Below are 23,317 nucleotides of genomic sequence, written 5' to 3'. Positions count from 1 at the left end.
AAAGAAAGAAAGAAAGAAAGAAAGAAAGAAAGAAAGAAAGAAAGAAAGAAAGAAAGAAAGAAAGAAAGAAAGAAAGAAAGAAAGAAAGAAAGAAAGAAAAAATTAGCTGGGCATGGTGGTACGTGGCTGTAATCCCAGCTACATGGGAGGTTGAGGAAGGAGAATTGCTTGAACTGGGACCCAAGAGGCAGGGGTAGCAGCGAGCCGAGATCATGCCACTGCACTCCAGGCTGAGTGGGAAGAGAACAGGTAACAGAGCAAGACTCTGTCTTAAAAAATAATAATAATAATAATAATAATTAGCTGGGTGTTATGGTGGGCGCGTGTAATCCCAGCTACTCAGGAGCCTGAAGCATGAGAATGACTTGCACCTGGGAGACAGAGGTTGCAGTGAGCTGAGATCTCGTCACTGCACTCCAGCCTGGGTGACAGAATGAGAATCTCTCTCTCAAAAAAAAAAAAAAAGGAAATTCTGACACCTGCTACAACATGGATAAATCTCGGACATTCTGCTGTGTGAATTAAGCCAGACACAACAAGATAAACTGTATAATTCCATTTATATGACATACCTAGAATAGCCAAAATCATAGAGACAGAAAGTAGATGGTGGTTGCCAGGGACTGGGGAAGACAGAAATGGGGAGCTAGTGTCTAATGGGGACATAGTTTCTGTTTTACAATGTGAGAGTTCTGAAGATGACTGCAAAAATCATGGACACTTACTACCATTGAACTGTACACCTAAAAATGGTTAGGGTGGTACATTTTGTTGTGTATTTTAACACAATTCTTTTAATGGGGGGTGATGTGGTTTGGCCGTGTCCCCACCCAAATCTCATCTTGAATTGTGTAGCTCCCACAATTCCTAGGTGTCATGGGAGGGAGCTGGTAGGAAGTAATTGAATCATGGGGGCAGGTCTTTCCAGTGCAGTTCTCATGATAGTAAGTCTCACGAGATCTGATGGTTTTATAAGGTTATAAGGGGGAATTTTCCTGCACAAATTCTGTCTTCCTTGCCCCCATATAAGATGAGTGGCATGATTGTGAGGCCTCCCCAGCAACATGGAACTGTTCATCCATTAAACCTCTTTTTCTTTATAAATTACCCAGTCTTGGGTATGTCTTTCTCAGCAGCATGAGAACAGGCTAATACAGCAGGGAAAAGCAAGAACTATCTCAAGAACCAAACCCAGGCACGCACCCTCCACCCCCATCCCCACCAAAGGCTGGAGGCTCCACCTGCCCCAACGGAGCCCCTTCCCCATCCTGCTACATTTTATCCACTCTTGCTCCTTGAATTCTCTTCCACAGAGTGAGGCGTGTTTATACCTCAGCCCCCAGGAGGCTCACTCCACGGGAAGAGTAGCAGTCCCCACCCAAACTCAGTTCCACAGCTCACGCCACCCTCTCCGCTCACGTCTTGGCTAATTCAACTCGGGCTACTTCAGAGCCACATTCCCCAGGTGCAAGGATGTGGCAGTCACCTGGCTGGCAGGTGTTGACTCTTAAGCTGGCAAAGATGGCAAGGCCCTTCTGGGAGCCAGCATGAGGGAGCAAACCCCATTAAACTCAAGCTTAGAAGCAGCTGAAGTAATTAGCAGAAGATTTACTCCTATTAAGCTGTGCTATTATTAGTCCTCGCCTGTGTCAATAAAAGTTTTCTTCTCTGTTCCTGGTGGACAAGGAGTTAACAGACGACCTACAGAGAAGCTCTTGCTTTTGAGGTCTCTTGAAAATAGACAAGAAAAAATTACAGTAAGTGGATAAGGTGAAGATACTTGCCCACCTCTGGGCCCTGTAAATTACCCAGACAAGGACAGGGAAATCAGAAAATGCTGATTTTGAGCAACGGCAAAGGGTTCTGTGTCTAGGACCATCTTACTTACCTACCCTGTTCTCCCCCAGCTCACCTGCAGCCGGCCCTGCCTCACTCGCACCTGCCTTCCCGTAAGGTAAGAGGCCACTCCAGGAATGCTGGAAGGATAGAACCCACACAGAGGCAAGGCCAGGAGCCAGAGATGGGGCAGGGGAGAAGCTGAAAGGGCAGCTAGCGTCGAGGTCCTCAGCCAGGCAGCATGTGCCGGGCCCGTCTCTGAATGCTCACAGCTGGTCTAGGAGGTGAGGGCAGCAGAGAGACCAGTGATACCATGTGGGATGCAGTCTTGAGAAATACACAGGAAGAAGGTAATGCCAGAGCCAAGCAGGCATCCCCCAAGTAGAGGAAGAAGAATGGAGAAGGCTTTCCGGGCAGGGCAGCCACGTGTGGGCAGGGCAAGAGACTGAGAGACTGGCCACTGTGTGGAGGGTGCATGCAGGCACCCAGGAGGCAGTGTCAGGGGAAAGCAGCACAGCACAGGGTTAGGGGCTTGGCTCTGCAGCCAGGCTCCCAGGATACATCCTGGGTTCCTCACCAAGGGACCTTGTGCATTTCACTTTTCTGAGCTCCATTCTCCTTTTCTCCACCAAGTGGAATCTACATCCTCCTGGGGGGTGGTCATGAGGATTCAATGATCCAGTGCATAGAGCTGGGGGTGGGAGGAAGGGGGCACATCCTAGAGCAGCAGTGACAGCTCTGGGCCACTACTGTCACTGGGACTCTGTCCCCCTCCCTAGATGGGACCTTCCCAAGGCAAGGGAGGAGGCTTTGTGCAAGCAAAAATGATCATGAAACCAAGATAAGTAACCTGCCCAAGGTCAGGGTTGGTGGTGGCAGATGGGTGCGTGGACACCTAAGCCTGTGTCCTTTCTGTGTTGCCACCTCAAGGATCACAAGAACAGATTTCAGCCCTGGAATGAAGTCAGTTGGACTTCTACTGTAGACTCAAAGCAGAAACAGGATTGGAGTAACCCTTCGTTAGCTGGAGCTTGAGCAAGGCTTGAGTAGATTCAGGCCAAGGCCCTGTCTCCACATAATACAGTCCCAGCACCGGCCAAGGGGTCCTGTGGGGTTGAAACCCAGCCGGTGCCTGCTTGCCAGGCTGCATATGCTAAAGGCTGCACATGGCAACTTTTTCTAATTCTCTTGATGGTGCTGTCAACTGACCAAGCCATATGCACCCACTAGGCAGTGTCTATCTGGAAAGGGAGGCTTTTTCTGACTCACACAAAGGTACTCTATAGGCTAGAAGCAGCCTTGTTTGCAAGGAGGAAGAAACGCACACAGGTTGAGTGTCTCTTATCTAAAATGTTCTGTACCAGAAGTATTTCAGATTTTTTTCTGATTTTGGAATGTTTTCATGATACTTACCAGTTCTACATCCCTAATCCAAAAATCTGAAATCGGAATTGCCCCAATGTACATTTTCTTTTAATGTCATGTCAGCACTCAAAAAGTTTCAGATTTTGGAGCATTTCTAATTTTCTGATTAGGAGGATTCAACCTTTAACAGTTTTTTAGAAACACTTTTGCTTTTGTACAAACCTACCTAATTTTGATCAAAACAAAGATTGTCTTCTGGCAATATGGAGATTGTCACACACAAAAAAAAAAAGATTATCAAAATTTTAAATGATTGGGGGGAATTATTTCAGGTCTAAGATAACTGGGTGAATGGTTCAACCACAGGCCAGGAGAGAACAGAAATCTACCGAGAGGCTGGGTGGGGTGGGGCTGGGGGTGCTCACCTGCCAGGCGATCGGTGACATCCAGCACTGCACGGCCATTCAGGAAACGCACCCGCCCAGCAAATGCTGGTAGAAGGCAAAGGTTGTCTGAAAGAGATGGGGGATGTCAGTGGCCACACTGCTGGGGGCTGAGTGACAGCACTAGGGGTTTGTAGGGCCACATACCTACAGTGCCTGCATGGGGATGAGACCTTTGGGGGAGCTGAATTAATTTTTCCAGGTCACAAAAGGGCCACTTAAAATGAATGTACGTAGCGTGTTTGGGAAAGAATCAGTGGCCTGAAATAGCTAAACTGGCTCCCAGACAGGCCTCATTTATTCCCACAGATCTGATTCATATTGCCTCTGCATCTCAAAATTGCCATGAGTTTTGGGACAAAATAAAGTAGATAGATAGGTAGGTAGGTAGGTAGATGATAGAATTTGAATGGATGGATGGATGGATGTTGGAGAGAAGATATTGGAGGATGGATAGATAGAAGATAGATAATAGAGATGGATGGATGGATATACAGATATTGTTTTATGGGAAACAGAATCACTGAGCCATGATTACACAAAGGTCAGTAAAGGGTTAGGATTAAAATTCAGAAAGTATAGCTCTTCTCAAAGCCTGAATTTGTGCTTTAACCACCAAGATGTACCCACAGCCAGTGGTGGTTTATTTCTGCACTGAACACATACTGATATCATCTATGTAATAGGCACGGAGCTAGAAGCCAAGTAAAACCCAGTACTCCCATCCCCCTCAAGAGACTCCTCTGACAAGCAGACAGACGCTTAGACATGAACCCTGACACCAGGTGAGAAGCACTGTGCTCTTGTAACCAAGAACCTGCAGATCTGAAGCCAGGGTGACCGACTGGTCCTGGTGGGCCCAGGCTCTCCCCATTTCAGCACTGTCAGTCTCGAGTCCCGGGAACCCAGGATGCTTAGTCCTCCTATCCAGAACAGAAGCACCTGGCTGACTCTGGCAGGGTCAGAGGAGGGAGTTTGTGGGTTGAGGAGCACGTATTATCATCAATGGTTTATATATGACCTCACTGCCCAGGCCTGATTTTTTCCTTACTTGTAAACTCCAGGTGGTCTGAGTCCCAGATCCAGCATGAATATACTTGCAAAGATGGCTAAGTTTATCATCTATATACCCCAATATGTCTTTCAGGAGGTTTAGGGAAAGAGGGATTTTAACCCTTTTTTAAAAAATTGTCCCAGTGCCCCTGCCCCCAATCCCAGCTCCACCAACCATCCAGCCACACCCAGCTGCGAGGCGCAGCTCCCTGGCTGCCCAGCCATGCCCATGGGTAAAGCTCTGGGGACTGAGCACCACCCCCTTCGTATCTTGAAAGAACTGAAATAGTATGAGTGTTTATTACAGAGATGAGCCACTAATGGTGAAAACACAAGCAAATGGGGTGGGGACGTTTCTGAAATAAAGAAGCTCTCTGGCTCCTTCATATTCCTGAAGTCGACTGCAGCAGGACCCCATATCTACTGAATTTAGAAGCCGCTCGTTCCTCTCCATTCTAGCTGATACCTCCTGGTTTCTCAAACTATTCAGCTTGAAGAGCTGCATTTCTCACAAAGACACACAAGGTGAGAAAAATGGGGCTGTCCTAGAAAGGTATGCTAAGCTGAGAAATCCACACCATCATCAGAACCTTCTCCTTGTGGACTGCAGAGAAACCGGCATGCCAAGCTCCCAGCATTTTGCAACCACAGTAGTCACAGCTTAATTCAGTAGCAGGTGGGGCAAGTAACAAAATGCACTTTTCAGAGATGTGGCTTTGGGGTTTACCTGCACCTGTCAGGGAGGTGAAGGTGGGTGGCCTGTGTGGTGTTAACATAGCAGTCCCAGCACGTGTATCCTGGGACCCAGGAGCCAACCATCTCAAGGCCAGACTTCTCCTTGCAAGGGACAGAGTTTTTAGAGCTCTGCACGAGAAAGTCTTTCCAGACTCACCTTTTCCAAGTTCCTTCAATACCTCAGCACAGAGCCCCTGCATCCCTGGAGAGGTACACTCAGTGCTTTGTTTTTCTCATCAGGCAAAAGTTTAGCTAAGACCTCGTCCCTGCTTCCCTTGCTCTCCTCCTGAGGGATACAGAGGAGAAAATGTACCCAGGTACATCTCTGCTGTTTGCAAAAGCTCCATCCACCCATCAAGAGGCTTTAAAATAATTTGTCCTGGGAGATAAATGAGATGCCAGTTTCTAGAATATTGCAATTAGCAAGATAAGGTCTCAGGGTGCATTGGTAAAGCTGTCAGTTGCATAAGAATAGGTTTTCATATGAATGGCACCTGTTTGTTTCCAGGTGTTTCTATTTGTCCCACCCCCATCATTTACCTGGGCTCAGATTTGAAGACAAGGACTTCTTCCTCCTCGGTCACGTCCCACAATGCTCAGTCTAAAACATTCTCTAATGTAAGGAACATGGCTGGGCTTTGGTCAAGGATAGGCCGAGGTAAACACCCAGAGTGACTCAGCAAGTTTAGAGCGCAGACGTATAACTCCACTTGTTATCACAGTCATAACATGGGAAGGCCATGCCTTGGCCCTACGCCACTATGGTCTGTAAAAGGCATAATTGCCCTGCTGACATTGTGCAGGCTTGTGTGTGCCCAGAGAGAGAGCGAAGCTACTGTCCCCTGTAAGAGAGAATGACCGTCTGCAGATGGACATGGAGCCAGGAAATGGCTTGTGTCCAGAGGGAAAGAGTTAAGCTGCTGACCCTGAAGGCAAGGGAGAGCCAGTGCAGCTGTGTGTGGGAGCCAACAGACTTAGCAGCTGAGACAGGGCAGATGGTGTGAGAGTAAGCTGCTGCTGAGAGCTGCGGCTGAATAAAATCATCTTTCACCTGCCTGCAGACCCCGAGTGTTCTTTCTGCTCATCCAGCCACTCCCTTCAGACCTCAGCCTGAGCTGGAACCTGACCCTGGACACATCTAGACCTGACATCTAGACACAGCAGGAACTCGCGCTTCTGGCCCCAAACATCCCCTCTCCCCAGAGCCAGAAAGAAGTGAACTTGGGGAACACTTAAAAATGCATATCCAGCAGAGACCCATGCCAGACCATGCTCCCACGGTGCAGAGCACACTGCAGGTGCTGAATAAATGCTTGTAGTGTGCAGGGCAATGTCAAAACAGGACCCAGTGTGCCTGGACTGGTTTATGAACCCCAGAGCACTACACCCAGGCAATTGGCCTGTCTTTCCACTGGCCACTTTTAGAGTGAAGCCTCATCTTCAGGTTACCTCCAGGTTCAATAAGACACACTAAAGCATAGCAGTTATAAGAGCTCTGAATACAGATTGCCTGGGTTTGAATCCTGGTTCTTCCATATTTTACTGTGGAACACTGGACAAGCCACTTAGCTGCTCTATGCCTCAGTTTACCCATTTATAAAATGGGGATGATACTAATCGCTTTCTCATAAAGTTGCTGTAAGGGTTCAATGAACAAACAGTGCTTAGGATAGTGCCTAGAGCATATAATTACTATGTAAGTATCAGCTATTATTGTTACTATTATTACCTTAAAACTCTGACAGCCCAGCAACCATCATGGTAGAGAGACCAATGAAGAGGCTAGAATCTAAGTTTTAAAAGCTGAAAATCTACACTCCATTAGCCTAGCCTGGGGCTTTCCTAGGCTCCTTTTCTGCATCACAAGGAAGCAAACACTGGCTTTGCAATGGAGAAAAAACAGCCACCAGCCGCGGCCCAGAGACTCTGTCATTCCTAGGCTCAGACTCCCTTCTCTACAATGGGGTGGAGGTCTAAGGGGCCTTACGCCTGTCCCATTCAGCCAAGCCCTGAGGCTACCGGGCCACATCATCCTCTGGCTACTGGGAAGCCAGAAAAGAACTTTTAAGAAAGCGTAGAAAACATGGTAACAAGGACAGTGGCAGCAAGGAAACTGGAGTCAGACTGGAGTCCCCCAAATAAGTACAAGACTTGGAAAGTAATGACATGCTGGTTTTACCAGATTCACCATGGCTGCCAACACTAGGTATGTTCATCTAAAGAAAAAACTGGGAATGACACACTTAAGTTATTGCTATCAGCTGCATTTACCCTACAACAATGTGTACAGAAAAAAACTCAAATTGAGAAATGCCAAATGTTAATAATGGTTTCTCTTAAGAGTTGGGACTATGAGTGAGGGATTTTTTTTCCCCTTTCAACTGCTTTGTGTTTTCATTTTCTCAATAATAAGTATGACTTCTTTACAGTGGTAGAAGTGAACTTTAGGTTTTTTAATTAACTAGGAAGACTGCCTAGTAGCATGGGAAACTGGGTAGTGTTAGATGAAAGAAGCAAAATCAAAACTGTATTTACATTATGATTTTTTTTTTTTTTGAGACGGAGTCTTGCTCTGTGGCCCAGGCTGGAGTGCAGTGGCCAGATCTCAGCTCACTGCAAGCTCCGCCTCCCGGGTTTACGCCATTCTCCTGCCTCAGCCTCCCGAGTAGCTGGGACTACAGGTGCCCGCCACCATGCCCGGCTAGTTTTTTGTATTTTTTAGTAGAGACGGGGTTTCACCATGTTAGCCAGGATGGTCTCGATCTCCTGACCTTGTGATCCGCCCATCTCGGCCTCCCAAAGTGCTAGGTTTGCGCCACCGCGCCCGGCCTACATTATGATTTTTAACCAGGAAATTTGTATATAGACAGACAAAAATAGAAGAGAGATTTTTAAGCAGTTTGTATATTGGAGAAGCATCACAGATGCATTTTTAAATTCCATTAACAATATAATGTTCATATGATTTATATAAGGTAATAAATTCAAAGTCAGAGAGAAAAATAGCAAAAGTAGACTTGAAGCCACCCACATTCCAGGCTTATCTGCTCTCTCTAGTACTAACCAGGGGCTGGAGTAAATTAAGAAAGTTCCTTTTGGCACAGAGAAGCTTGAATGCTGAGGTCTGATCAGGAGAGGATGACCTGTCAGCAGCCTGATGTTTTAATTAGCGAAGTTTCTTCTGTAACTAATCCAGTAACAGAACCCAGAACCCAAAGACAGAGCCAACCAGTTCTACTCAGGAACTTCTTGATCCCAGAATAATTCCCCTGAAATCAGAAGGTCTTGGTGCTGAGTAGAAAGAATGCCACTTGAGCCTTGATCCCAGAGAGGCCTCAAGGCTGGCAGTGACAGCTGGCGGAGGTCAGGGAGCAAGCTGCCAACATGTCTCATTCCTTACTACCTCCCACGAAAATGACATGGGCAGAAATCCTCACCTACTCTGCCAACCAATCCTCCGTTCAACCCCACCCAACCTCAGAAACCAAGGGATTAGAAGAGATGATGTTGGCTTTTTTATCACTGAATTCTAGAATTAGTGAGTTCTAGAAGGTCCCCCAAGAAGGCCATCCTCCCAGCTTGGCTGTGCCATCTGGATTTTATGCCAGAAGACATCCTAGCTTGGCATTATTCTTGATCCCCTTGACCTCCAGTTTTGCAGGAAATAAACAGTAACCTGCTGAGCTGTTGCTTTGTGACTTTCCACATCTAAATATTTCACAGCATGCAACAGTTCATCTCCAGCCTGGAGCCCAGAATCTCTTACAGAACATGAAGAAAGAGGTTTAGGGGAAAACTCCTTCCCATCAAAGAAACTGGATCATATCCAATCCAAGCCACTTCCAGGAGGGGCCTCAGGTGTTAAAGGTCCCCCAAGAAACCACTAGAACCACCAGGCTCAGCTTGGGTGATTTGGGGGGACTTCATACCCCTTCTCTTCCATCCAATTTGATGCACTCTCTGCTGCTATCACCCAATCCCCTGGGACAGCGGGAACTTTAGTTACTTCCATCTGCAGGCCAGGTTCAGACCATGACAGGCAGATAAGAACCATTCCCAGAGATGGATTCTACCCTAGGTACTCCCTGGCAATGATGAGTTCCCCTTGTTGGTAACCTACTCCCTCCAGTTCTGACCTACATGGATGTGGAAATCAGCTTGTCACTTCAAAGTTAGGAACACTTTCAAAACCCGTTTTGCTGGCTGGGCTGAGAGGGTGTGGCTTACAGCAAAGCCATCAGGCCCAGATAGCCCATGCCTCACCTGCTCAAAAAACAGTATACTTGGCCAGACACGGTGGCTCACGCGTGTAATCCCAACACTTGAAGAGGCCGAGGCAGGTGGATCGCCTGAGGTCAGGAGTTTGAGACCAGCCAGCCTGGCCAACATGGTGAAACCCCATCTCTACTAAAAATTTAAAAAGTTAGCCAGGCGAGGTGGCATGCACCTGTAATCCCAGCTACTCAGGAGGCTGAGACAGGAGAATCACATGAACCCGGGAGGCGAGGTTGCAATGAGTCGAGATCGCACCACTGCACTCCAGCCTGGGCAACAAGAGCAAAAATTCCGTCTCAAAAAAACAAAAACAGATAAACAAAAAACCAAACAAACAAACAAAAAAAACCAGTATTTTACCCTTTGGGCTCCACCAGAGACTTTTGCCAGGGATTTACTGGACTCCATTCATCCCTTTGAGGCCCACACCATTCCATTCCAGCCTGAGCACTGACCTATGGATTAGAGAGGAAGACAGCCAACCCTTCATGTTGCACCAAAACCTCTGACTGATGAACCAGAGGGTACCATACCCAGGGAGGCCCTGTCCTGGAAGGAAGCACTGAGGTGTCTTCCTAGTAGCTACAATCCTGCTACCAGGTGAGTTCAGATCACAAAAGCAGGCCACCCCCAGGCTCTCCTTTCCAGGACGCCCAGTCTAGTGGGAGTACAGCAGAGCCCCAAATAAGAGGGACCTGAGTCTTGTGACAATGTGAGACACTAGATTCTGTTGCCCAAAGCGTCACAGTTCCAGCAAGCTCAAGGAGGCTGGCCTGATGGCAAAACGTGGTAACTAAAACACCTGGAGGGGAAGAGTTAAAATTCCTCTCCCCAGATAAGGATGCTTATCCTCTTCAAATAGCTAAAGCCTATTTCGCTTGGTACAGGTTTTCCCAATAAATCCAAGGCCCATGGTGATTTACCAAGAGCCTTGGTTATTGGCAACAGCAATCTCACTTACCCAGAGCAACGCTGAGAACAAGCCGTAATTTAGAGCTGGATTTATACTGTTTGTTCTACAGCAACAAACTCAGCAAATCATAAATTCCCTCTGAGATGAAGAGCGGAAATTGACAATATTTATGAACTCAAGAGGCAGAGAGAGACCTGACCAGGCCTTTGATTTGTAACTGAAACTTTTCCTGGAGCCTCCAGCCAAGGACACAATGGCTGTCCCAGCCCCAGGGAGCTGGGCTCAGGCCAGGAAGTGGGGTGTGGGGGGCGGGGCAGCAAGTGTGTCAGGAGGTGTGTCCAGCCTCTCTAAAGGATGGTCTTTGGATGCTAAAGCCAAGACATTGCTCTATGCTCATCAGGACACACAGCAACAAGGCAAACAGGCAGTTTTCAGGCCATGAAGCAAGTCTTGTTTGGGAAAGCTCGTCCTTATACTGGGCTGCATAAGTCCACTCACGTGCTACTTTCTCCACACACCCAAAGTTTGGAATTTGCACTTTGATCCACGTACTGGATACACCAAACATCACCTTCTATCATCCATGAAAGGAATAAGAAAACACAAGCAGATGCACCAACATTTCCCCTAACATTCCAGAAGTAAGATGTCATACCGAGAAGCTCTCACCTTTCCTGATGTCTCTTCCATAGCTCCCACCTTTTTTCCTTCTATCCTCTTTCCCCTCCCTCCACTTTCCCTCCCTGCCCATCACAACAAACCCCACACCAAGACCCGGCCCAACTTAAGCCTTCTCAGCACTCCTGACTCACTCACTGTGGTGCCCTGTGGCCCTGGGGGGTCATTTCCCTCATGTGTCTATGAGGATGCTGGACTGAATCATGTCCACATCACCTCTACTTCCAGTCGTCCAGAGGTGTGGGTGGCTGTGACATGGAAAAGCCCACCAGCCAAGAGCCTTGGAGGCTCTGGGCTCCACCTCTGCCCTACACAGCCTCTGGTGAAACACTTGGCCTGGGAACCAACCAAAGCCTTATCCACCTTGCAGATTTCCAAGCAGGAAGGTGGACATGGTGACCAGAGCCACACAGGCCCAGGTGGGACACTCACCCAGGCTCTCAACCATCACATCCAACACAGCCACAGCAGCAGCATAAATCCCCGAGTGCTTGGAGTTCAGGTTCTCTGCAACAGCGATGATGATGGAGAGCAGCATGGGGTGTAAGTTCTCTTTGAGGAGGGGGATCATCTTGGCGAGGGACTCCAGCGCCCACTGGCTCACTTTCTTGTTGGAATCCTGAAGCCTTGGGGTGAAAGCATCAAAGACCTATTGAGGAAACAGAAACCAAGAACCCATGGGAACCCAGGCTGGGCGGGACTCTCACAGTGCAGGCAGCTTGGAGCTCACCCGGCCCAACTGAGCAAACTCAGCAGAGACTCCTCCCGCATCCCCGACCTATGCCAGAGCACTCTCAAAAACGAAGAGCTCACCTCCTCAAAAGGGTGGGCAAGAGGGGAGGAACCGACAGGTATTGAGCACTCATTGCATGCCAAGTGTCCAGGGCATCTAGTTAGTTGCTCTGCAATCTCCTTTTTACTGAATGATCTCAACAACCCATGGAACACATGTTACCATCTCCACTTTCCCATAAACAACAACAACTGGGGCTCCAAGAGGTTCCGTGATTTGCCTGAGATCACACGGCTAGTAAGAAACTTAGATGGAAACCCAGGTCTGCTGACTCTGAGCTGTGTCTTTGCTCAGCTGTGTAACTGACTGTCAGCAGCCTCACTCCACCAAGAAGCAGGCACCACCGAGTGTTCAGCCTGTGAAGGACTTGTACCTACTCCTAACACACCTGTCCAGCCACATGCTCTGCCCCCAAACATGATGCACCTAGCTCCCCAAAAGCAACCCAAGGCCTCACCACAGTATCCTCCACCTCTTCCTCCTACCCTCCTCGCTGTAAATCTGCTAGAAGGACAAGAGACATCTCTGAGCATTTCCAAGGTGCCAGCAGAGGCGGTGCCCTTGCCCACTCAGCCACTTCCACCCTCACCCACTCAGCCGATTCCAGGTAGTCTCCATGTTACAAAGACCAACTGCATAGCAAGTGCTCCTTACACCCCGAGGGGTCTGACACAATGTCCAACGCCATGCAGAGTTTTCAAACTTCAAGCTGCACCCCCCAGGGGAGAGACAGGTGGGAGAGTAGAAGCAGGTGGTGCTCACCTGGACCAGGTGGGCAGCGACGAGCTCCTGCTTGGCCTTGCAGAACTCCAGGAGACGCCCCACACCTTCCATCCGGGACCGGAAGTCCTTGGCCTCCAGCAGCCGCATCAGCTCCCGTAGCTGCTCCACCATCTCCCCGCCGCCCTGCAGCATGGAGCGCAGCCCCACCAGCCTTGGGCCATTGGAGCTAAACCTAGATAAGGAGCATGGCATCTGACCCCCAGGGAAAAGCCCAGGGGAATGAACCCGCTTCTGGTCCCATGCCACCTCCCACAGGCGGGTGGGGCAGAGACGAGAGTGTCACCTGCAGCTTAGTCCGCCCCCAGCTTTCCTCCACCTACAGCTTGTTGCCCAGGGCCCCATCCCCTTGTCAGGGGTCAGGGCTGTCTCTTCCTGCGTTTTTCTCTTTTCAGAAGATATGTAAGCAATGGGGAAAGCCAGAGTGAGGGAGTGGCTGTCCACAAAAGGATGACTGGTAAACATTTTTTTTTATTTTTTATTTTTTGAGACAGAGTCTCATTCTTGTTGCCCACGCTAGAGTTTAATGGCATGATCTCGGCTCACTGCAACCTCCACCTCCTGGGTTCAAATGATTCTCCTGCCTCAGCCTCCCAAGTAGCTCGGACTACAGGCATGTGTCACCACGCCAGGCTAATTTCTGTATGTTTAGTAGAGACAGCGTTTCAGTATGTTGGCCAGGCTGGTCTCGAACTCCTGACCTCATGATCCACCCACCTTGGCCTCCCAAAGTGCTGGAATTACTTTTCAACTGGTGCACATTTAATGTAAGAGTGGGGAAAGACCTTGGAGGTCATCACAGCCAACCTTCTACCTGGCTCCTATATCCTGAGCCGTGGCTGGCTAGGCTCTGCTCACACTCCCCCAGCGACTGGGGACATTGTAAAAAGTCCCATTTTCTTACGCTGGGATCATCTGCGCATCACAGCCCGCTAACCCCAGCCAGCATGAGAACAGCTCTGTGCAGAACTACTGTCTCCCACCTTTCAGCTCCAAGCCTGGGTCATTGGCTCATGCCCTATACCCTGGTCCTATCCAGCAGAGCCCACTGTCCCTCATTCTGTGATTCACTCCTGCATTCCACACTCATTGTCTACTGAGAGCCAAGAGCTATCCTGGGCACTGAGAACTGTGAGATGAGAGCACAGCCTTTGCCGTTAGGAGCTCACAGACCATGGGAGACAGATAAATTAACGGGGTTGACAGAGGTATGACAAACAGGCCAGCCTGTCACTCTGAGGACATGGGGGCACACAGTGGTCAAGCTTCCTGGAGAAAGTGACAGGTGAGCTGAATCTTGCAGAACCAATAGACATGTTCTAGGTGTAGATGGCGCCTAGGACAAGCAAAGGCATAGCAGGGAGAGAGGACACGGAGGGGCGTGAATACCAGCTGCTCTCGTGTTTTGCTTATCCCAGGTGCTGCTCTGGTCAGGCTGAGAGAGGAAGAGTGGGAGAGGGGGCAGGAAGTTACCTTTGAAGAAGTGGGCATGGGGGTTCCCTGGTGCCCTGCTAGGGAGTTCAGATGGGATCAGCCCAGGACATTGCAGAAGGGCTTCAGTTTTAAGCACAGGCGTGACCATCGGACTCCTGCTTGGTTTCTAACTGCTCCCAGCACCCCCACAGCCCCTCCTCCCAGCCTGTCAGTCCATGCCTTCTCATCTGCTTTAGTTCAGGCTGGGCCTCTGAACTAGTCCCCGGCTGGTCACTCTGGCGGTTAAAGGATCAGCCGGTCTAAGCGAACGGGGAAACACTGAGCTCATGCACTGAGCTCACTCAGAGAGCAACCACTGACGCTAGTGGAACCCCACCCATTCAGCTGGGACTGCAGGAACCAACTTCTACTGGCATATGCTCCCAAGCCCAGGATTTGGTCTCCCTGGGATTTGGGTTGAGGGGAAACACATCCTACAAATGCATCTATTAGTATTGCAGACCCAACTAGGTCTCAGCGGTACCCCAGATCCATGTGTCCACCCCAGAGCCACCCCTGGCCATGGGTAAGCAGGACACCTCTGTCAGAAGTCTTAGATGTGAAGCCCGGAGAGACAGGAGCAGCCATACCCCTCCTTGATGGGCAGCCCGTTCTCACACACCACCAGACTCCTCGACACCTTGCGGCCTTTGGCAGAGGGAAGTTCCTCATTATCTTCTATTCCCTTGAAAAATACACACAGAGCATGAGCCAAAAGGAGTGGCCCTCCAGGGAACTGCCAGACATTCCAGTGGAGACATAACGGCAATAATCCCTTCCACCTAGGAGAGCTTCAGATGTCATAGTTGAGCCTTCCAGAGCCCTGAAAGTAGCTGGGGCAGAAATCAAGATCCCCAGTTAACAGATGAAGGTGTGGAGGCCCAGGGAGCCTCAAGGAACGTAGGCAGTGTGGGGGCAGAACCAGGTGTGAGCACAGAGGACAGAAATCACATCTATCTCACCTATCAGGAGTAGTGGATGAAATCAACGCCTCTGGAATCCACTCCCCACTCCCCTGACCTACTCGAAGGCTGCCAGGCTCAGCACTGTCGCCCCCACCCCCAAAAGGCCATGACCCACTCATGCCCCACAACTCACCCGCTGTTTAATGGCTGCCATGACCTTCTGCAAGTCATAAGATGGGAGGGATTGCTTCAGAAATGCATCAAACTTAGTGTTCGCCATCAAGATATTCACCATCTTCCGGCCATAAAATCTGCCACAGGAGAGACAGCAAGATAAAGAAACAGCTCGGAAATGCATAATAAATTTGCTTTACAGCTTTACATAATCTTCCTAATTAAAGAGAGTTTTTAATACTTTTCCTAATTACGAAAGCAATCCCTACCCAGTTAAAAAATAGATTAATAATAAACATCATCCATAATCCCATTACCAAGAGAAAATCACTATTAAATTTTCACATATTTTCCTATAGTCTTGTTTCTGTGGCATTTACTTTAGTTGATATCAGAATGTATATACAAGTTGTATTCAGCTTTTTCACTTTATCATTCATTAATCATCTTCCCAAGTCCCTTAAAACTCTCCATAAACATCCTTTTTAATGGCTACAAAATATTCCGTTGAATGGCTATACCAAAGTGTACTCAATTTTGTTCTAATACAGAACATTTAGAAGTCTGAGAAAGGGTAAAGTGGGACAATATAGGAGGGAGTAGTCAATCTACCTGATGAACAGTGGTGGCAGGTGAGGGAATCAAGGAGGGCTTCATAGAAGAGGTGACCTTTGTGTTGGGTCTCAACAGATAAGTAGGAGCTCACAAGTGGGGTGGGATTTGGGGTACATTGGAGGAAAAGGGTTATTTAGGTCTATAACACAGTGTGACATGTCAGCAGGGGGGATATGTTGGAGAATAGTGAGCAGGGGTTGGACACAGGAAGCAGACAGGCCAGAGGAGAACACAGGACCCTGTTTGGGGAGACATGAAGGAGTTAGACTACCTCAGTTTGCATGCAATAGAAAGCTGAAGAATGATTCAATTTGTACATTAGTCAAAATGTCTCTAGCAGCAGTGCAGAGGATGGATCGGTGGAGACAAGGCTAGGGGCCAGGAGACTTATTAGGAGGCCACCATAATAGTCCAGGCAAAAGACTGTGCAGGCCTGAAATCAGGCAGTACAGTGAGGATAAGGAAGCGCAGTCAGATCCAAGAGCTGCTGAGAAGATGGAAACTACAGGATTTGGTAGCTAGTTGGAAGTGAAGCAGGAAGCATCTAAAATCATAAATCATATTTCATTCAAACCTAAGACTCCATTAATTGTAAAAGGCGCCCTTACTTTATTTTCCACTAAGGAAAATCAGAAAAATAAAAACTGGTGATTTCCACAGCCTCCAATGACACTGACCCATGTGAGAAGGCAATCTTCCTATGTGCTATCTCAGAAACAAAAGAGAGCATTGCTTGTCGGTATTTTTCTTCCTTAGTTCAGGTAAAGTTCTTAGTGATTGCTTCGCAAAAAAATGTGGGAGTTGGTCATTCCTTCTACAGTGAGAGTCTGCTTCATTGATATCTAATGGATATCCACTGATGTTGCCATGCCTTTTCTCATATACAATAATGATTCATTTCAATTGCAAATAATAGTGTAATATTCCTAAGAAACTTTAAACAGATTAAACTCAATGATTCTCCAGATAGCATCCCGAAATCCCTTCTGAAAATAAATTTAAAAGTTTACAAAGAAAGGCTCATAGTGTGGTTCCTACAATGGAAAATTTAATTCAGAAAATAATACTCTGAGCGACAATGACTAAGTTTGTGAAGGTGCAGATAGTATAACTACATCATAAACTGGGCACAGTGGTGCATGCCTGTTGTCTCAGCTACTTGGGAGGCTGAGTCAGGAGGATTACATGAGCCCAGGAGTTCAAGGCTGTAGTGTGCAATGGTCACACCTGTGAGTAGCCACTGCACTCCAACCTGGGCAACGTGGCAAGACCCCATCTCTTAAAACAACAAAAATGCCTATGTCATAATCACTGCCTAGCCCAACTGAAACCCAATAGCAACTGTGAAATGCCTGTCATTGTAAGATACATGCCAATTTTAAAGATATTAAAATCAGGGAACGATGTGTGTCTTGAAATCAGTGAAGTATGGGAGTCCCCATTTTGCCTCTTGGGTGGCTCAGTAAATAACAGTCACTTTTAACGATAGAGAGAACACAGAGAAGCAGACTTGGAGAGGAGGCAATGAGTTCATTTAGGGACACTCAGCACTGGAGACGGCAGTAGGACATCAGGTGGTGGGTCCCATGGAGGCTTTAGAAATAGGGGACTGATGCTTGAAGAAGGGTCTGGACTGGAGGGCAAGAATTGAGAAGCCTCCAACTTTGCTGGTGGCTGGAGCCACCAGAAGTGAAAGTCAGGAGAGGGAGATGAGGACTAAAGACACCTTGGCAGCACCTACACTCAGCTGGCAGTCGGGGCAGAATGGTCACAGAGGGACAAAGAGAATACCCAGAGTACAGTGCCATGGAAACCGGGAAGGACAGAGTTCTAGGAAGGAAAAGGAAACGTAGTCACCACCATCTAGTGTGGGGAGAGGTCAGAACGGAGAGGAGTAGCAGATCTGGAGAGACTTTAGACCTTGATCTCCATCCCTCTAACAACCATTTAAAACCAACAAACAAACCAAAACCTTCTACGTCTTTTTTTTTATGTTGCATGGCAGAGTTACACAACACTTTATTATATAGTAGATACTCTAGGAGATGCTACACAAAGGATGGTTGTTTATAGACATTTCATCCCATTCCTTCAGTCCCCCTAAAGTGACTCTTCAAAGCATTTGCCCCAAGTTTAATGGCAATGTGATTTAGGATTTTTTTTTTTTTTTTTTTTTTGAGACAGGGTCTCACTCTGTTGCCCAGTCTGGAGTGTAGTGGCCCTATTTCAGCTCACTGCAACCACTGCCTCCTGGCCTCTTATCTCAGCCTCTCATGTAGCTAGGACCACAGGCACATGCTACCATGCCCAGCTAATATGTTGGTATTTTTTGTAGGGACAGGATTTCACTGTGTTGCCCAGGCTGATCTCAAACTCCTGGGCTTAAGAGATCCACCTGCCTTGGGCTCCCAAAGTGCTGGGATTACAGATGTAAGCCACTGTGCCTGGCCAGTCAATGTTTTGTTTGCTTGTTTTTGTTGTTTTTGTTTTAATTTTTTATTTCCATAAGGTTATTGGGGAACAGGTGGTGGTTGGTTACATAAGTTCTTTAGTGGTGATTTGTGAGATTTTGGTGCACCCATCACCTGAGCAGTGTATACTGCACCCAATTTGCAGTCTTTCATCCCTCAACCCCTTCACACTCATTCCTTCTGAGTCCCTAAAGTCCATTATGTCATTCTTATGCCTTTGTATCCTCATAGCTTAGCTCCCACTTATGAGTGACAACATACAATGTTTGGTTTTCCATTCCTGAGTTATTTCACTTAGAGTAATAGTCTCCGATCTCATCCAGGTCACTGCAAATGCCATTAATTCATTCTTATTTATGGCTGAGTAGTATTCCATTCTGTGTGTGCATATATATACACACATATACATACATACATACATACATACATACATATCACAATTTCTTTATCCACTCGTTGATTGATGATGTGGCATTTGGGCTTTTTTCACATTTTTGCAACTGAGAAATGTGCTACTATAAACACACATGTACAAGTATCTTTTTTGTATAATGATACCCAGTAGATACCCAGCAGTGGGATTGCAGGATCGAATGGTAGTTCTACCTTTAGTTCTTTAAGGAATCTCTACACTGTTTTCCATAGTGGCTGTACTAGTTTACATTCCCACCGGCAGGGTAGAAGTGTTCCCTTCACCCCATCCACGCCAACATCTATTATTTCTTTGGTTTTTTTATTATGGCCATTCTTGCAGGAGTAAGCAAAACCTTCCACTTCTCCACTGATATTCCTCATTTCAGCAAATGGCACTATCATTCGCCATTGTTCAGGTAAAAACTTAAGAGCATCTTCAGTTTGTCTTTGAAACCCTTACCACCTGCATCCTGTTGGCTCTGCCTTCAAAATACATCCAAAACCACTCACCACGCTCCAGTCTGAGCCTCCAGCCCCTCTTGCCTGGACTGTGGGGCAGCCATCATCTGCTGTTGCTCCTGCCTTTCTCTCTCACTACCAGTCCTGCAGCAGCCAGAGAGGCTTTTTTTTTTTTAATCATAAAGGCTAGCATGCATGTAAAGAAACACTCAAACTCATTATTAATAAGCAGGGGGGCAAAGCACTCTAAAGCAATGACGAGCTGTCATTTTTACTCATTAGATGGATAAAAATTAGAAATCCAGAAATTGCCACTTGTTGAGAGGCTGGGCAGGAGGGAGGCAGATGCAGACCTCAGGCAGGGCGGGGCTGCTGGTGCACATGTGCGCCCGACCCACGGTCCTGCTCCTGGGCACGTCTGAGGAGGTGCCATGCAGCATTGTTTGCAGCAGGGAAGAACAGGAGAACTGCAGACACTACATCCCTCAGGGAACACCCTCAGATGTGGGTACCCTATAAGAATGCCTGGCCTGGAGCTCACCCACCCAGGGTGGGCACGGCCTCTGAAGCCCCGACAGGTGCCACACGGTCTCCAGTCGGGGTGGGGATGGAGTGAGGGGTGGAGACCTACACACTCATCTAAGTGGATGTGGTAGTAATAAGCCCTGAACTGAGGAGCTGATAATAAGCCCTGAACCGAGGAGCTGATAATAAGCCCTGAACTGAGGAGTGTGAGGAACTGAGCCCCAGCCCTAGCTTTTGAAGACAGTCAACCAGATCCTCTCACTCTCCTGCTTAAAATCCTCTAACACCTCCTCATACTCCCACTAAGAAAACTCTCCAATGACTTCCAATCACACACCACCCAAAATCCCAACTTCTAACCTTCGCCTAAGAGAATGTCCCTGACCTGGGCCTGCTGCCCACCCTCACCCCCACCCCTCACTCACTGTGCTCTGCCAGGCTGGCCGTCCCCACCCTTGGACACCAAGCTTGTTCCCATCCAGTGGCCTTTGTGACATTTCCTTTGCCTGATCCTCAAAAAGCTGGCTCCGTGTAGCCGTTCAGCTCTCAACTCAAATGTCACTCTTAAAAAAGGCTCTCTAAACCCTCAATCTAAAGCAGCCCCCAGCCTAACACCATTGTATTGCAGCCTCTACCTCCTGGGCTCAAGAGATCCTCCCACCTTAGCCCCTCAGTAGCTGGGACTATACGTGTGCAACACTACCCCAAGGATTTTTTTTTTAAGTAGAGACAGGATCTCACTATGTTACCCAGGCTGTTCTCAAACTCCTGGCCTCAAGCAATCCTCCTGCCTTGGCCTCCCAAAGTGCTGGGATTAACAGGTATGAGCAACCACATCCGGCCTATTTTTTCTTTATATCCCTGATATGTATCTAAAATTACCATAATTATTTATTTATTATCTGTCTCCCTCAACTAGAAAGTAACTCCAAAACAACAGGGGCTACATTTTTCTTATTCACTGCTGTGTCCATAATAACAAAAAGAGTGATCCTTAAATATCTCCAGAAAAAAAGGCCTGGATGGTCTTACAGAGAACGGTGCTGGGGTGAGGTAGAAACAAGAGCAACACTCAATGGGTAGAGGGGAAACGGAAGACCAGAAAGTGGAGGCAGGGAGTCAGGACCCCTCCCTGGATGGGCTTGGCTTGATGGAAGGGATGGGACAAGAGCTAAAAGGAAAGGACATAGCTTCCGCCCACCTGCCTGTTCCTCTGCAGGATCCCAGGGAAGCTGAACAGTGTGCTCCAGGCCCCTCAGGGCTGGCTGGTTGGTTGCCTTCTCCGCCCCCAGGCCCCTGGCCCTGCCCTACCTGGTGTCCTGGTTGGAGTCCTGGGCCAGCCTCACCAGGTTGTGCACCAACATGTCTGTGCTGTCTCTGGAGCCCGAGAGAAGCTTCTCAGCACCGATCTGCTCCAGCACAGCTGAGAGGTGCTCGGCTGCATATTTACGGACCAAGGGGCTCCGGTGGCTGAAAGGAAATCATGGCCCCGGCGTCAGTCTCAGGATAGTGGTGTGGGAGTCCCCAGGCTGGCAAACATGGATCTACCATTGCAGACCCATGCTTCATGCCAGCCAGGGGCTCCAAAAATACCTGTCCCCATGTGAGCTGAGGGGAATCTTTGAGGAAAGAACACTCACTTTCTGCTAACAGGGTGACAGCAGCAACAGGAGAGGGAAGGAAAGCGACATGGAGCTACCCGACGCTCCCCAATACACCGTGTGCCTACTGTTCCAGGGAGCTTCCTGCACACAGAACCTTCCTTTTTTCTAAATACTCTTCTCCATCTTCCCTCCACCTAGAAAAGTCCTACCTAACCAACGTCTCCTCTTCCTTCCTTCCCCAGCCCCACAGGCAGAATTAGACATCCCACCCACCGCCCAAGGTAGCTGTCTTTGTCCCCGGGGAAGGACAGTTGCACCCTTCGGGCCCCCATCAGGCTGCCAGCTCCCTGTGGGCGGGGACCAGGTTATCTGTCTCTCTTGACTAGGAAGTAACCCAAAACAACGGGGCTTCATTTTCTTTTCACTGCTGTATCCATAATGACGAAAAGAGTGATCATTAAGTATCTCCAGAAATAAAAGGCCTGAACGGTCTTACAGAGAACAGTACTGGGGTGAGGTAGAAACAAGAGCAACACTCAATGGACAGAGGGGAAATGGAAGGCAAGCAAGTGGAGGCAGGGAGCAAGGACTCCTTGCTGAGTGGGCTTGGCTTGACGGAAGGGATGGGACAAGAGCTGAAGGACATAGCTTCCATCCACCTGCCTGACCCTCTGCAGGATCCCAGGAAAGCTAAGCTGCATGCTCCAGGCCCCTCAGGGCTGGCTGGTTGCCTTCTCTGATCCCAGGCCCTTGGCCCCGCCCTACCTGGTATCCTGGCTGGAGTTCTGATTCCCCCTCTGTGGCAACCCCACTGCCCTGCTGGTGCCTGACACGTCCCTGGCACTCAGCAGGAGCTTAATGCATGTTTGCTGAACTGAACTGAGAGAGGAGGGAGAAGAGGGATTCATGGGTGAGTTGGTGACCATAACAAGTGGAACCTGAGCTCTATAAGAGAAACCTGTCAGAACGGCACCTCTTTCAAAGGGCCTCTCTGTTCACACTCCATCAGAAAGCACTGACCCTTTTGTCCCCTAGAGTCCCACCCCAGTGGAACACAGTGGGGGACATCAGAGCTCTCCCTACTCAGCTTGGTCCTTGGACCAGCAGCACTGGCATCTGAACCAGAATCTGCATTTCAGCAAGATCCCAGTGGACTCAGATGCACAAGCCGTGACCCTGGTTCTTGTTGACAGTGATCAATTGCCTGTCCCTCCATGCCAGCACCTTTTATCCATTATCTCACATCCACCTCATTAGCTACTATTATCATCATCATTCTGCAGGTGAGGAAGCTGAGCCAAAGGGAGGCATCCAGGAAAAAAAAAAAAAATGCAATTCATTTCTCCTAAGTTAATTATAGACACAGTAAGCACTCAGTGAATGTCAGGTATGGGCAGGCACCGTTCTAAGGGTGCTTTCATGAGTCAATTCAATTACTTCTCATAACAACCTCATAAGGTAGACACCATTATTATCCCCATTTTACAGATGAGTCAACTGAGACTCAGAGAAGTGAAGTGACAATCAGGATGTGAACCCAGGTGATGTGGCTGGGCAGGATCTCACCCTTTGCAATATGCTATGGTGCAGTTACTAAAGGTCTACCCAGCTGGTCCAACAGGCCCCCGGGGCTACTGAGAAACCTCATGCATCGGTGCAATGATCCACTTATGGGGTGGAGGGGCCTTTTGCTCTGTGGGAGAAGCGGCTTAGGAAATGCTTTTGGTTTTGCCTTTAGTGCGGGTTTTTAATGACAGGGAAGACAAATCTGCAGAAAAGCTCCAACAGGAGCCCAATACCTTCCCC

General features: G+C 48.3%; 1 protein-coding gene across 2 annotated transcripts in view; it reads right to left on the bottom strand.

Moving 5' to 3' along the window:
- The window catches only part of TOGARAM2 (TOG array regulator of axonemal microtubules 2), a 54,882-nt gene that overhangs the window by 3,963 nt on the left and 27,602 nt on the right, over window positions 1-23,317 (bottom strand). The window contains exons 13-18 of one of the 2 annotated variants that reach the window (XR_001886540.1): window positions 21,219-21,377; window positions 15,443-15,560; window positions 14,935-15,029; window positions 12,854-13,046; window positions 11,731-11,924; window positions 3,627-3,713 (exon numbers count right to left, since the gene is read on the bottom strand). Coding sequence is in view for 1 of the 2 variants with exons in the window: in XM_017877023.1 (XP_017732512.1) it covers window positions 3,627-3,713; window positions 11,731-11,947; window positions 12,854-13,046; window positions 14,935-15,029; window positions 15,443-15,560; window positions 21,219-21,377 (869 nt within the window). In the remaining variant the exon portion in view is untranslated. Of the gene's footprint in view, window positions 1-3,626; window positions 3,714-11,730; window positions 11,948-12,853; window positions 13,047-14,934; window positions 15,030-15,442; window positions 15,561-21,218; window positions 21,378-23,317 lie in introns of both variants that reach the window. The other variant, XM_017877023.1, reaches the window with a different exon arrangement.

Source organism: Rhinopithecus bieti, unplaced genomic scaffold, assembly GCF_001698545.2.
Source record: "Rhinopithecus bieti isolate Rb0 unplaced genomic scaffold, ASM169854v2 scaffold_7681, whole genome shotgun sequence".
Lineage (NCBI taxonomy): Eukaryota > Metazoa > Chordata > Mammalia > Primates > Cercopithecidae > Rhinopithecus > Rhinopithecus bieti.
This window is presented reverse-complemented; position numbering and strand designations above follow the sequence as displayed.